Source organism: Trachymyrmex cornetzi, unplaced genomic scaffold (assembly GCF_001594075.2).
Source record: "Trachymyrmex cornetzi isolate Tcor2-1 unplaced genomic scaffold, Tcor1.1 scaffold824, whole genome shotgun sequence".
In the NCBI taxonomy this organism is placed as follows: domain Eukaryota; kingdom Metazoa; phylum Arthropoda; class Insecta; order Hymenoptera; family Formicidae; genus Trachymyrmex; species Trachymyrmex cornetzi.
Genome location: NW_017300163.1, coordinates 1,633 through 16,106, shown reverse-complemented (window position 1 = coordinate 16,106; position 14,474 = coordinate 1,633). Strand labels below are relative to the sequence as shown.

The following is a 14,474-nucleotide window of genomic DNA, read 5'->3' as shown; positions in this document are numbered from 1 at the left end:
TCGCTTCTATGAATTGAATATGAAACAATGAGAGAAATTAATTATTTAATAATGTTATCTATATATTTAATTTCAATATTTCTAAAGTATATGAAGAAACAGATGGATGTCCTGTAAAGATAACAACGTTTAAAGGTCGATTCCTGAGATCATTTCGAGGGAATATCTTAACTCTAATGTTTATATTGAATATAATATAAGTACTTAAAGTTAGCGAATCATACCGTCTAAAAATCGCGCATTCAAGTGTAGTACAATGCAAAATGTAATCTATGTTTTGATATTAGGATTTTCATTTCAAAATTACCTCGGGAATCTACCCTTAAGTCTTATTGAGGTTTTTATGGGGTACTTTATATAATACAGGATGAATTAGTAGAATTTAATTATTTTCAAAGAATTATTTATATTTATATATTATGAAACATATAAATTTACAATGTTAAATAATATTACAATAAATACGTAATCTCATTTTATAAAAATATCTTAAAAAATTACATATATATATATATATATATTTCTCGTCTAATTCGTAAATATTTTAAATTTGTGTCTTTTCCCGCTTTCTAGCTTTGACAGACGAAAGAGTAAACAGATGAAAGAGAAAGACCATTTAAAATACGCCATATTGTTGATGACTTCACTGTCAACGTACACAAGAGATGCATTGATTAAAATATACATAACATAACGTAGTTAATATTTTTCGTTTATAAATAATTTCCATTTAAAGTAGCTCGATTATTCCTTCATCCATAAGTTCGTGATACTGCCACTACAGGTCGTTGTTAACGCTGAGTTTCGTTTGCGACAGTGAGTTTTGGTGAGTTTGCACGGAGTGAGGAGAGGCGGTATTCGGTAGCGACAAGAGTATATACATGCTCAGAATGTTGTACATTGACGATATATACTTTCCTTCACGAGTCCTTTAACACTTACAAACGCAATGGGCTTTTCTCGACGCATTTAACGTCTGCCGAAACGAGGATTTTTTTCAGCCAAGCGTGAGGGGGGCCCCCACGAGGATCACGGAGTTGAAATTCGTTTAGTGCCAAACGTGACGAGCGCCGAGCCACACGCTTCGTAGATAGCGCGAGAAAAACCCCGAGGAGCAAGAAGGAGCTCGTCGATGTACGACGTGCTGCGATTGTTTACGTGGAAGTCCATTTGACGTCAAACTGGAAAAGTAACTCACGGTCCTGCCGAGCCGCCTCCCCGCACGCAGCCGTCCCAACAGTATTCACTTTTCTAGCACAACCCACGTCTCACACTCCTGATTATGTCGGTAAATTGGAGAACTACGATACAGCATTTATTTGGGAACAGTTGTTGAGTATCCTAAACAATGAGTTTTTTACTGGAATCGCCAGACACAATTTTAGAAGCATACAGTGAGTAAGCTGTTATTACTTGGTCAAAGTGGAAGTACAGATGTAGTGATTGGTTTCCTATGCAAGAGTGATTATGATGCTTGCTTTATGATAGTGTACAATTGACTTACAATTAGATCGTCAGCAAGTTCTCAGGAGCTTTTTTTCATTTGCACCAATCATATATTGTCTGTGGATTTTTAATTCACAACTACTTTAAGAGAAAAAGTAGGAGATGAAGAGAAAACAATATATTTTAAGTATGTATATGTATAATGACAATTTTTCAGTTATATCTTCAGTTTTAAATGCAAAACAAATTGCCTTGATTAACCTTGAAATATGTTTGTTCATTTATTCCTTTGACCTCTGTTTACAACTGAATTTATATTATAACATTTGGAAGCATATTTTTATATAATATTTTATTTAGACGATTGATGAATTATTAATTTCCTGATATTTTGCCTTATATAAAAATTGTATTCCCTATCTTGATATGGGCTTGATAGAGCAAGACTTTAATGATCTGCATACTTTTATATTTTAGAATTGAGTTTTTCATAGCTGTTCAATAGTCTCTTCCAAAATTTATTGTGATATTAAATGATTGCAAAATTATTTTGTAATCTATAGTCCGTAAGGAATATAATATAATAGAGCAAATATATTATTAGGTATTTATATGTATTTATTCTAGTATCTATCTTAGATTATATTTTACATAGAAGATATGTTATATTTCATTTAAACAAAATCAGTTTTTTTTTTACAACAAATTGTATACTAATCTTAATTATTCCAGACTGAGAGAGTATATATGGAATCAAAATGGCACGCAGACGTAAAACTGAAGTAAAAGCATCTGAGAAATCGTCTCATAAATATATACCTGTACGTAAATCTAGCAGACAAATAGCTAAGAAGCAATTAGAGGAAAAAAAGATAAATGGATACATCACGCAAACATCTTGCTCAAACAGTTCAGAAGAGTTTAAGTCTACTAGCGAAGGTCATAGCCAAGTTCTTTTAAAGAAAAATCAAAATTCTCTGAAGAAACATAACAAATATAAAGGTACTTCCAGCAACAGTGTAATTGTAAATAGTGAATATGCTTTATACAATGCTATTCAACATAAACGAGATACGGGTGAAAGTGACAGTCAAGATGATATGGATAATATGATTAAAAATTCAGAAAAACTTAGTCCAGAGGATGTACAGCAAGTTGTTATTGGTAATCCAAGTCCAAGCAATGAATCTTTACCTGCATCTATACCTGCATCAACCAAGGCTGAAACGTGGTCAGAAGAGGTCATAGAGGAAATGATAATTTGTGAAGAAATGCAAGTGGAGCAAGATGTTGGAGACAACCATTATTCTTTGGCACAGAGTGATGTTATAGTTGAAGAGGTATTACTTGAAAACGAATCTAATCTAGAAAATAAAAATTTTGTAGAATTTACTGTGATACAGAACGAGGATGGTAATGAATCTATGATATCTAAGTCAGAAAAAATTTTGAACACTGAATATCATGCTGTTAAAAAAAATGTTATGAATAGTGTACATATGAATAAATCAGAAAATTCCATATCAGCCATACATACTGATGAATTGGTAACTTCATGCAGTAGTGGCAATAATAATGCCACAAATTCTAATACAGATAAATCTTATATCAATAAAAAAAAAGTTTTATTAGAAGGTGGAAGTAGTAAAAAACAAAAAAAGACAATTTATGATAAAATTACAAAGGAAATTTCAGAATCAATGGCCAGCAAAATTTATTTATGTTCCACTAAAGATGATTCTGGTTCTTCTACTGAAGAAGATAATTACAAGCGGGAATGTAAAGACTTGGAAGCAAAAAATATGAGTGTAAATTCGTCAAAGGAAGATTCTTTTAATAAAATTGATAATAAACTAGCAAATATGCAGATAAGTGAATCTTCACAAGAAATACAAAAATTAGTGAATGATCTGTCTAGTGTGGAAAGCGCTGATTCTCTGATACAAACTCCTTTAAATATGGAAAAACTGTCTCCAGTACAGCTAAATATTGATGACGAAAGTAGTTCGTCAATATTGGATAAGATGGAACAGTTGCATCGCTCGAATGATTCTGTTAGTTCTAACGATAAGGAAATATTCTCGAAAACTGTAGAACCTAACAATATTAATAATCAAGAACAAAATATTTTAGAATCCAACTCTTGCATTGATAGACTTGAATGTACAGATCGAGTTTCATTAAAATCGAAAATTACACAAGACAAGAAGAGTACAAGTCAGCAAAAGAATTCAGAATATTTAACAACTACTGATGAATATCAAGATAGTGAAGGAGATAATAATAAAGTTGATAATGAAGATATCAAACTATGCAGCAGCAGTGAAAATAGTAACGATACATTATCATCCCTTACTAATTATAAAGGACGGGAATTTGATATCAAAAATGCAATTAACAATACGAATGATGTTGACAAAAAAATGGAATTCAGAGGTCGTAGTGGAAGCACTGATACAAGTTCTGAAAATAGTTCAAACAGTTCAGGTGTAAGACGAAGTAGTAGAATTCGGTCTATTGGATTGATGAAACAAAGGTATGAAATAAAATAATTTAACTTTGGGATATAAAAAATTTATAGCAGATATTTAAATTATTTTAATATGATGACAATTTATGTTTATTTTTATTAACTTTAATAAATAATTGCAGTAAAAAATATATTTAAAAAATTTTTTAATATTTAGTTTCATATATAGATAAATATTTTTTTATATATCCTCTGTTTACAGATTTTAATGTGAAAAAAATTAACTTATTTTTAGATCTCGCGGACGTGGTTTGGTTACAAAACCTAATATAGACACCTCAAAAGCTATTCTTCAGCAAGAAAAAGAAAAAGTTGTTAATAATACGAATTCTTCAATTACTCAGGAAGTAAAAATAGATAACTTTGAGACTCAGTGTGATAAAGAAATTAACTTTAACAAGATTTCAACGTCGATTGATACTTTAACACCTTTAAGTACTAGTTATAGTACCACAGGATATGATTCTGACTCTTCAAAACCAGTTAAAGTAAAATCCCGTTGGCGAAGATCGAGTGAGCTTGAAATGGGTGGATCAAATGCAGGATTTGGATCTATCATTGCCCCTGTGTCAATGCTTGGAGCATCTATTGCACTTCAATCTGAATCAGGACGTAATGCACCAATAAATATAGGAGAATCTACATCATCAGAATTAAAACATAATGCTGTTAATACAAGTATAAAATTTTGTACAGAAATAGGGCAAATTAAAGATGTACCAGAGATATCCAGTAATGTTTCTACTATTTCAACAGTAGCACAAATTCCAAAAACTATAGGAGCAAAGATTTCGTTGCCGATGGTTCTCGAAACAGAAGATAGAGAAATGGAAGAAAGGCTAAGTCAGTTTGAGCACTTATATGAAAATTTATATCTTACAGAAAGGTATGTAGAATTTAGAATTAAGTCTTTAAAATAATACATTTATATGTGTGCGTGTGCGTGCGTGCGTGCATGCGTATGCGTACGCGTGTGTTTGTGTGAATATAATGTGTATATATATATATATATACATATATATATAATTATTTTATATATTCATAAGATATTAAATATTTATAACATTTGTTATTAGATATACAAACAAGGAAACCAAAAGAATGGTATGTGATTGCTTCTTAACTGAAGAAGAAATTGAGAGAGGAGAACTTGGTTGTGGGGAAGATTGCCTTAATAGACTTCTCATGATAGAATGGTAAGTATTTATTTTTAATAAAGTTTTAATTTTACAATTTACATATATTTTTACGTATGATACGGGGTGCAAAGATATTTATTATACCTTAATATATATATTCTATTATATACACATTTTATTTAAAAAGAAACATTACTTTATCTCATTAATATTTTTGCACATGATACAAGGTGCAAAGATTTAATGAGATAAAGTAATGTTTTTCTTTAAATAGAATATGTAAATATACAGGGTGTCCGAAAAGTGTGGAAACGGTCGAATATCTCGAGAAATACACATCGGATCAGAAATCTGAAAATATACGTATTCAATATACGTTTTCAAAAAAGCTATCTTTTGACATCTAACATGACCCCCCACCCCCACCCGCTGTGGGTGAAAGAGTGGGTAAGTTTAAAAATTTAAATGGGAACCCCCATTTTTTATTGCAGATTTTGCTTATTCAGAAAAAGTTACGTAAATTTTACCTATCACAAACATTTTTTTTATGACAGATGGCGCTGTAATCAGCGAAATTAAAAAATGAATCTAAAACGTTTAAAATATCTCAAGAAATACTCAACGGAGCATATTCTCACCCTGGAGGTGGATGGGATGGTAACTTCGATTTTGATTTTTTCTTTTTCTGTCAAAGACATACATACATACATATGCCCAATTACAACGAGAGACAGAATACAGAATTTTTAAAAATGGAAGAAATGTTAAGCAAATAATGAAAAAAAAAACAGAAAAAATATTAAATAATTAGTTAGAAGAAATTAAACTGATAGAAATGTTAAAAAGATAATTGTCATAAGATAAACGCAGTATGATCGCATTACTCGGTTCACACGCAATACAAATTTTGCTCGGTCTTCCGCCTTATAATGTTCGTTAAATATGTACATCGAGAAAGCCGTAATCAGGGACAGCGAGAATGTTGCATTCTGGCGGCGAGATGTTGTATCAAATAGCCGTGAAATACTTGAAAGTTCAACCACACACGAAGAGAAATTTCTAATGTTTATTCTATGGGTCACCTTCATCGAAACGACACAAGGTTCTTTCGTACGCGAATCGTACGTTTTCGTACTTTTTCAACAGGGCCGCATATTTCGTTTCCTCGAGACTCAGAAGATTTTCCGGTGGGCAAGTCGTAGCAATGAGTTCAATGAATGTTCCATACTACATAATACATATGTATTCATTAGAAATGTTTTTCTGTGCAAAGAGCCCTCCGCAGATGTGAAAATATTTTAGATGATGAAAGTCCCAATAATTTTATTGCACAAAATTCCAGCCTAAACATTAACTTTCTGTGTTTGAACTTTCATACATGTATGTATGTTTCCAAGCAAAATTTGTATTGGAAATACATACTTATCTTTTTAATGTTGCATATGTGTGTATGTATTTATACCAGTTTAAGTTCTTCTAACTAATTGTTTAATTCCGTTTTCTTCTCACTATTTGCTTAAAAATCCATCTTTTTTATTCAGTATTCTGTCTGTCGTTGTAATTGGGCATAATGGCTTTGATAGAAAAAGAAAAAATCAAAATCGAAAAGTTACCCGCCCATCCACCTCCAGGATGAGAATATACTCCGTTGAGTATTTCTTGAGATATTTTAAACGTTTTAGACTCATTTTTTAATTTCGTTGATTACAGCGCCATCTGTCATAAAAAAATGTTTGTAATAGGTAAAATTTATGTAACTTTTTCTGAAGAAGCGAAATCTGCAATAAAAAATGGGGGTTCCCATTTAAAATTTTAAACTTACCCTCTCTTTCACCCACAGCGGGTGGGGGTGGGGAGTCATGTTAGATGTCAAAAGATAGCTTTTTTGAAAACGTATATTGAATACGTATATTTTCAGATTTCTGATCCGATGTGTATTTCTCGAGATATTCGAGATATTCGACCGTTTCCATACTTTTCGGACACCCTGTATAATAGAATACATAGATTAAGGTATATGTATATATACAGGGTGTCCCATTACTGACGCTAATATTTTAAAGACAGATTTTTTAGACGAAATTTTTTTAAAGTATTTTTAGACAAAAAGTTTAATATGAAAATGTCGAGGCTATAATTTAGATGGAAAGAGTTTAAAAATTACGAATGGCAGAGCCAAAATTTCGCGCGCTTAGAAATGGCAAGATGATCAGTGTGAGAGAGAGAAGGTACTTCCTCGAAATTCATATTTTTTACAATAACAAAATTCAATGGGTCCATCCAGAAGCGACGACCGTTCACTGAGCGCTCACTGAGAAAGGAATTAATATGTTTATTTATTATAATATTTGTAATATAGAATATTCGTAATGTTATAAATAATCTTTAATATTATATTTATTACTTATTATTGTTTATTATTTCTTTAAGGCCATGAGGGTGTGAGCGCTCAGTGAATCGTATGAGCGACATAAAATTGCGCTCACATAGCTCACTGAATTCAGGCTCTCAAGGTCTTAAAGAAATAATAAACAGTAATAAGTGAGAAATATAATATTAAAGATTATTTATAGCAGATAAGTTATTCTACATTATGAATATTATAATAAATAAATATATTAATTCCTTTCCTGCTCAGTGAGCAATCAAGTCATTTCTAGATGCACCCAATATCTTTTTACTGACTATTTTGCCATCCCTGAATGCGCGAAATTTTGGCCCTGCCATTTGTAATTTTTAAACTCATTTGAAAACTATCATAATCTCAATATTTTTATATTTAGACTTTTCGTTTTAAAATGTTATAAAAAATTTGTCTTTAGAATATTTATCTTCAGCGATGAGATACCGAGACACCATACATATAGCAAAACAGAAATAAATTAGATTGAGGTAATAATGTTATTTTAATATTTGTTAGTGGACCTAGATGCGTAGTAGGTGATAGATGTACAAATAAAAGATTTCAAAATTGTCAATATGCCAAATGCGAAGTTTTTCGAACAGAGAAGAAAGGTTTTGGATTACGTGCTGTTGTTGACATAATGGCGTAAGTAAAATTTTAAGTAAAATTTTAAGAACAAAAATATCTCAATTTCTGTTCTTAACAAAAATTAATAATTGTAAAAATAACAATATATAATATATACTATATAAATAAAACATGATAAGTAAAAGTCAACGTGGTAGTTAGTGCACTAATATTAGACATAAATTTTTATTATCTCTTCTGTTAGACATACATTTACTTTCATATGCGTTTTGACTTGATTTAAGTCATTCTTAACGAAATACATAAATTAAATATAAAAGTAGCCTGCAATCTGTGCAATCCTGATGCCAACCATCTGCCTTATTGCGATGTTTCTTTGTGTTCTATCATGGTTAGTCAATTGTATGTACAGAAACGAACATGAATAATCACTTACCAGGTGAGCCTGCGCAGTAAGACAGATGGTTGGCACCAGGATTGCACAGATTGCAGAATAGTTTTATATTTAATTTATGTATTTCGTTGAGAATGACTTAAATCAAGTCAAAATGCGTACGAAAGTAAATGTATGTCTAATAGAAGAGACAATAAAAATTTATGTCTAATATTATATTAGCGCACTAACTATCGCATTGACTCCTACTTCCCCGAACTTTTAATACTTTAATTTGTTAAATTTTGTAGGAGTCTGATTCTATTATATATGATAAGTAAAAACGTTTATTATTTTTATATTGCTTTTACAATTGCAGGGGCGAATTTATAATGGAATATGTAGGTGAAGTTGTAGACCCAAAGGATTTTAGACGTCGAGCAAAAGAATACTCCAAAGATAAAAACAGACATTACTATTTTATGGCGTTGAAATCTGATCAGATTATAGATGCTACGATGAAAGGAAATATATCCCGATTCATTAATCACAGCTGTGATCCAAATGCGGAGACGCAAAAGGTGAGTTTGTGTTTTGTCCTACAATTATTATTATTAATACAAAAATAATTTTTTTTAATATCAGAACAATGTGCTGATTGTTTCATAATAACTAAATACTTTTTTAGTGGACAGTAAATGGGGAATTACGAATAGGCTTTTTTAACAAAAAATTCATAGCTGCTGGCGAAGAAATTACATTTGACTATCATTTTCAACGTTATGGGTACGTTTTTTAAATGATATTTTTATATTAATAGTTACTAATAGCTATCTACTTACGTGTGCATTATATATATAGAAATGTATGTCTCTATTTTTATTAGTATAATTTGTTATATGTTTTAATAATAGCAAAGAAGCTCAGAAGTGTTATTGTGAAGCACTGAATTGTCGAGGTTGGATAGGTGAAACGCCAGAAGAAGAGAAGGAGAAAATTGAAAAGGAAGAAACAGAGGAAAAAGATACGAAGAAGGAGATGGAAGAAAAGAAACCAGCTGATGATTATATGGAGGACGAGGATGTAAGTATAATTCAACAAATAATAATAGTAGTAATAGCATTATATAATAAAATAATAATAGTAATATTACAAGAATGAACGTGATTTTTTAAGCAATGACTTCTTCATTACTTTATTCTTTTACATTTTATTTTAGTTGGAGGAAGAAATAGATAAATTATGCTCAGGTGGTTTGAAAAACCGTGTGCACACTTTAACATTAAGTAGGTTAATGGTTCGTAGCAGAGAATTAGAACACAGAACACGTTTGTTACGTCTCATTCAAAGTGGGGAACAACCATGTCGAAGATTGTTCTTGGATTATCACGGATTACGTTTGATTTGGAGTTATGTTATGGATATTGCTACAAATGAATCGGAAGAAGCTCAACAATTTCGCTTGGATGTGCTGAAGACTCTAAATACACTGCCAATACCAAACAAGACAATGTTAATGGATAGTAAAATATATGGTGTAATTGAAAGATGGGCGAAAAAATTATATCTTTCTCCAAATACTGATTCTCCAGAAGATGATCAGATTAAATCAAAGATGACCTGCGAAGAATTGAATAGTAATTCTGATAGCAGTGAGAAAAAAAGTCTTGATGAACATCTAAATGACATTCCAGATAAAAGTAATAACAATATCGAAAGTTGTTTGCCAGTTGTTAGCGAAGTCAAATCAGAGAATACAGATCTTATTCCCGATTTAGCTTCTAGTCTTCTTGCTGAATGGTCTAATTTAAAAGAAGTTTTTAGAATACCGAAAAAAGAGAGAATTGAGCAAATGAAGGAACATGAAAGAGAAGCAGGTTAAATATGTTTTTATTTTCAAATATTAATGGCATTTAAAGTCAAAAGTTATGTATGAACCTTTATATAACATTATTTTGATTTTTATTGAGATTTTTGTTGTAGATCGAGGATACAGAGAAGAATTAGAGAAAGAAGAAGAAAAGAGAATCACGTCATATGATAGGTATATATTTATATTTTTAAGAAAAAACGTATCATTGAAGTTTGCAAATCTTTGTGATGTTTAACAATATACTATTGCAACAAAACATTAAGTTAAACATTATAATTTATTAATTTTATAACTTTTACTCACTTTTAGACATAGATCTGATAGATATAGTCGAAGTGATATAGACAAACGTGGTGATAGGAGACGAGGACGAGAATCTCCAGAAGCTGATCATAGTAGAACTGATCATAGTAGAACTGATCATAGTAGAACGAAAGATAAAAGAGTAGAAGAACGGAGTCTAGTTCCTATACCACGAATGACAAAGTACGAACGTAGGCAATTATTTGCATTGCAAGTTGCAAAAGAAGAGGAAGAAAGGCAACGTCGCCAACAACAAGAATCGTGGCAAGAACATGAGAATAGATGTTTGGCATTGGGTATAGATCCCCATACTACTGCCATGGTTGACCCACAAACTGGTTATCCTGTTTTTTATAATCCAACTCTAGGTCAATGGCAACATTATTCCACTCAAGGTCATATTTGTTAATGTATTTTGTGTGCAAAAATATTAACAATTGTGTTATAGTCAATTATCTATATAATTTAAATATCTAATACAGGAAGTGTAATATTCTTTTTATAGATGGTGGAGAAGCGACACAACAATGTACTCCTGTATATGTAGGAAGTGCTCCATCTACTGGTATAATAGGTCAAAGTTCTCATGTATTATCATCATCAATGACAAACGATATGTCATCCGGAATTCCACCTGGTGTACCACCACCAGTAGCTTACTCATTAAGTCAAACGTCTGTGTTCAGTCAAACATCTTCCTACTCTTTGATATCGCATCCACAACCGTATACCGAAGGGCAACTACCTCTTTCAAACAGTTTAGTGTCTGTTTTTTATGGTATTTCTTCTACATCAATTAAAACGCTTCTTCATAACCATATCAAAAATTCCGCAGATCAACAATTCTCTAATCTTACATCCACGGAAAATGTTACGAGTCGACCACAACCTGAAGTTCCGGCAATAGATTTGCCGCCGAAATGGAAGAGTGCGACGGATAGCAGAGGTAGAACATACTATTATCACGCGAAGGAAAGAATATCGCAATGGTTACCTCCACCACCCGATCATATTGGAGTACAGCCAGATTCGTCGTCTACCTCGGAATCTAGTGATGAATCCAGTTCATCAAATGAGGATGATGAAGATATTGATGATGATCATAACGAAGATCAAAGAAACGATGATATGGAGGCAAGTAGCGTTCTAACAGACAGTCCTTTGAGCACATCTAGGCCAAATGTATCTAAAAAATTAAGTGGTCATAATCTGACTGGAAGTTCACTGCCGTTTCCCGAATCTAAGAAGAGAAGAGATGGATTGGTCCAAGAAAGAATTATTAGTGTAAGTATAGTTCAGTTCTTGTATTTATCTTTAGTTCTTATATTTATATTAATATTAATCCTTAATACACAATGATTTTCCGATCCGTTACTATACGCGATGAATTGTTTGTGTTTTGGGTTAATTTTCATCACTTTTACAAGTATACAGAAATTATTAAGTGATTCTTACACATAATTTGATGTCTTAGAAAGTATTTATAAAGTTATGTATTAACAAAATTATGTAAAAGAAATTATGTATAAATGTTATAACTAATTGCAGTGTTTACAAAATGAGAGAAATGCACTTTGTTATATAAAAATTCAAAACTGTAAAACATAAGTGATTTAAAGAAAAATATGTTATATACCTTAAAGTTAATATTTTAAATTATAAAAGAGAAAAAAGTTAAGGTTGTCGACTGTTCAAAAAGTTAGATTATTCCGTAACCTGAAAATGATGTTTTTTTTTTAACATATATGAATGGGTATAAATTGAATTATATTTTAATATATATTTTTTTTTAGTACATATTATATTTTAAACAATACATTTTATCATTAATATTGCCTTACAAAAATGTAAGCCTAATACACAATGTGCTCTTTGTTTTCTGTTTCTTGTTTTTATCACTTCTTGCCTTTTTATCTCTTATCCAGTTTTTTCGTTTTCTGTCGCCCGAGATAAAAGTTGACTTCGAAAGAGACAAGAAGCATACGCGATAAAGCAGTTAAAAAGAAGGAAAAGGCATGAGATAAATTTCGAGATAGGAAGTAAAGATAATCTACATATTGTAGATTAGGCTTTACAACTAATTAGAAGAAACATTTTGTAATGTTATTTATAGCATTCAATACAAATATAGTAGTAATAGTTCGACATTTTAGCACAAAATTATTTAAATTTTTTAATAATTAAATCCTTACAATCTAAATGGGAATTAATTAAATATAAAGAAATAAACATTTCTCAAATACTACAGAAAAAGTACTCTATATATAATTGGGTTATTTGTTGATATTCCCAAGTTGAACTTCCGAGGCGTTTGCCAAAGGATACGCACGAAAGGAAATCGACAACGTACCTTGTCACATAAAACTTGTTCCTTAGACATCAGCCTTTTTTTTTTAGAAAAAGAATAACGAACATTATTTAGCCACGTGCTTTTAATATTTAAAAGAAAAGAAATACATAGAACACGAATGACTCAGTTGACACTTACGTGTATTAAGGATTTTAAAATGTACTTTTTAAAATTTTTATAAAACATTCAATCTTAAAAAAAAAACTTGTTCCATTTTTATATTACAATAAAGGAGGATATAATTTCATTTTTTCGCGACCATTCAGGGATTATTTTATTTCTATATTTTCTTATATATTTTTCTTCATGGCAACCGAAAGTTATAATAATGATACTACAATTCAAGGAAAAATTGGTACATTGAAATAAAAAATAAAATCCTTATTTATATTGTTAATGGAATATTCATTAACTTTATTTCAATATGAAAAATATTCTACCCTCCTTTATCAACTAATATAATTTTAAAACTGTTATAACTTTGTCGTTTTTTTTTATAAATCTATTGGTATTTATTTATAGCCACGTAGGGAAGATGATCGTCTTGATCATAAAACGTATAAGGAAATGAAAGATAAATTACGACGACAGAAAGAAAGGACAAAACTAAAAGATCATGTTGAGAAATTAAGAAAACATAGACGAAGTAATAAATCGAAGTCTTACTCGCGACATGGAATGAGCAAGTTGCAATCAACATCAGCTGAGATGTCTCCTATGTCAGAAAGGAAAATTAAAGATACATTTAGAATAAACATGGCTAATGTGATGGTTCACTTCTTAAATCCATATAGGAAAAATGATTGCAAACAAGGTAGAATAACTAATACTGAAGATTTCAAGCATCTAGCTAGAAAGGTATGTTGAGTATTTAAGCATGACAGATTTATCATACAAAAGTGATCTTTATAATTGCACATTTTATTACAGTTAACACATTTTGTACTTGCAAAAGAATTAAAACATTGTAAAAGTGTGGACGAATTGCAATGTAATGAAAATGTTAAACATAAAGCAAGAGATTTTGTACGTAAGTATATGAGCAAGTTCGGGGCAGTGTATCAGAAAGGTACAGATGAGGATTAGCTGTAATTTATAAAATGAAAAATTGTTATTTATTGCGAGCACTTCGGCTACTGCGAAATATATTTAGATAAATATATTTAGGCTCGTATGTAGATACACCTTTGTAATTGTATTATTGTAAAATAGACAAGTTTGTATATGCGTGATAAACGTTTTTTCATGATTTAGCAGTTAATAAATTTTAGCAAATTTTTAATTTCCCATATTTTATGTGTAAATTTGACATATGTTCATTTATACATGCTAACTAGGTATGTATATCTTTTATAAATATTGTAACTTATATGCCAATATACACACACAGTGTAAATTATATACTCTGATAGTTGTGTAAGATTTGAACCTACCTTTCGATATCAGTGTCTTAAAATTAATACTCAAT

General features: G+C 30.7%; 1 protein-coding gene across 8 annotated transcripts; it reads left to right on the top strand.

Moving 5' to 3' along the window:
- The first annotated feature begins 544 nt into the window (after positions 1-544).
- Positions 545-14,255, top strand: Set2 (SET domain containing 2). Of its 8 annotated transcripts, none has more exons than XM_018519239.1 (16): positions 546-1,394; positions 2,179-3,982; positions 4,212-4,588; positions 4,673-4,862; positions 5,053-5,172; positions 8,036-8,164; positions 8,860-9,061; positions 9,169-9,266; positions 9,395-9,563; positions 9,700-10,357; positions 10,464-10,524; positions 10,663-11,051; positions 11,162-11,413; positions 11,492-11,940; positions 13,529-13,864; positions 13,937-14,255. In XM_018519239.1, the coding sequence occupies exons 2-16, from the start codon at positions 2,205-2,207 to the stop codon at positions 14,090-14,092; spliced, it is 5,364 nt and encodes a 1,787-aa protein (XP_018374741.1). In that variant the 5' UTR covers positions 546-1,394; positions 2,179-2,204; the 3' UTR covers positions 14,093-14,255. The 8 variants fall into 8 exon arrangements, with proteins under 8 accessions (XP_018374734.1, XP_018374739.1, XP_018374735.1 ...); XM_018519238.1 differs by having other exon boundaries at positions 4,212-4,654; positions 4,733-4,862; XM_018519232.1 differs by having other exon boundaries at positions 545-826; positions 1,256-1,394; positions 4,212-4,862; positions 11,162-11,940.
- Positions 14,256-14,474: the final 219 nt, after the last annotated feature.

Bases quoted from the DNA above. Each gene is read 5' to 3' on its own strand.
- Set2 (XM_018519232.1), top strand. From the start codon at position 2,205: ATGGCACGCAGACGTAAAACTGAAGTAAAAGCATCTGAGAAATCGTCT. The intron at 4,863-5,052 runs GTATGTAGAATT...ATTTGTTATTAG, and splicing joins AATTTATATCTTACAGAAAG to ATATACAAACAAGGAAACCA. The intron at 10,358-10,463 runs GTTAAATATGTT...TTTTTGTTGTAG, and splicing joins GGAACATGAAAGAGAAGCAG to ATCGAGGATACAGAGAAGAA.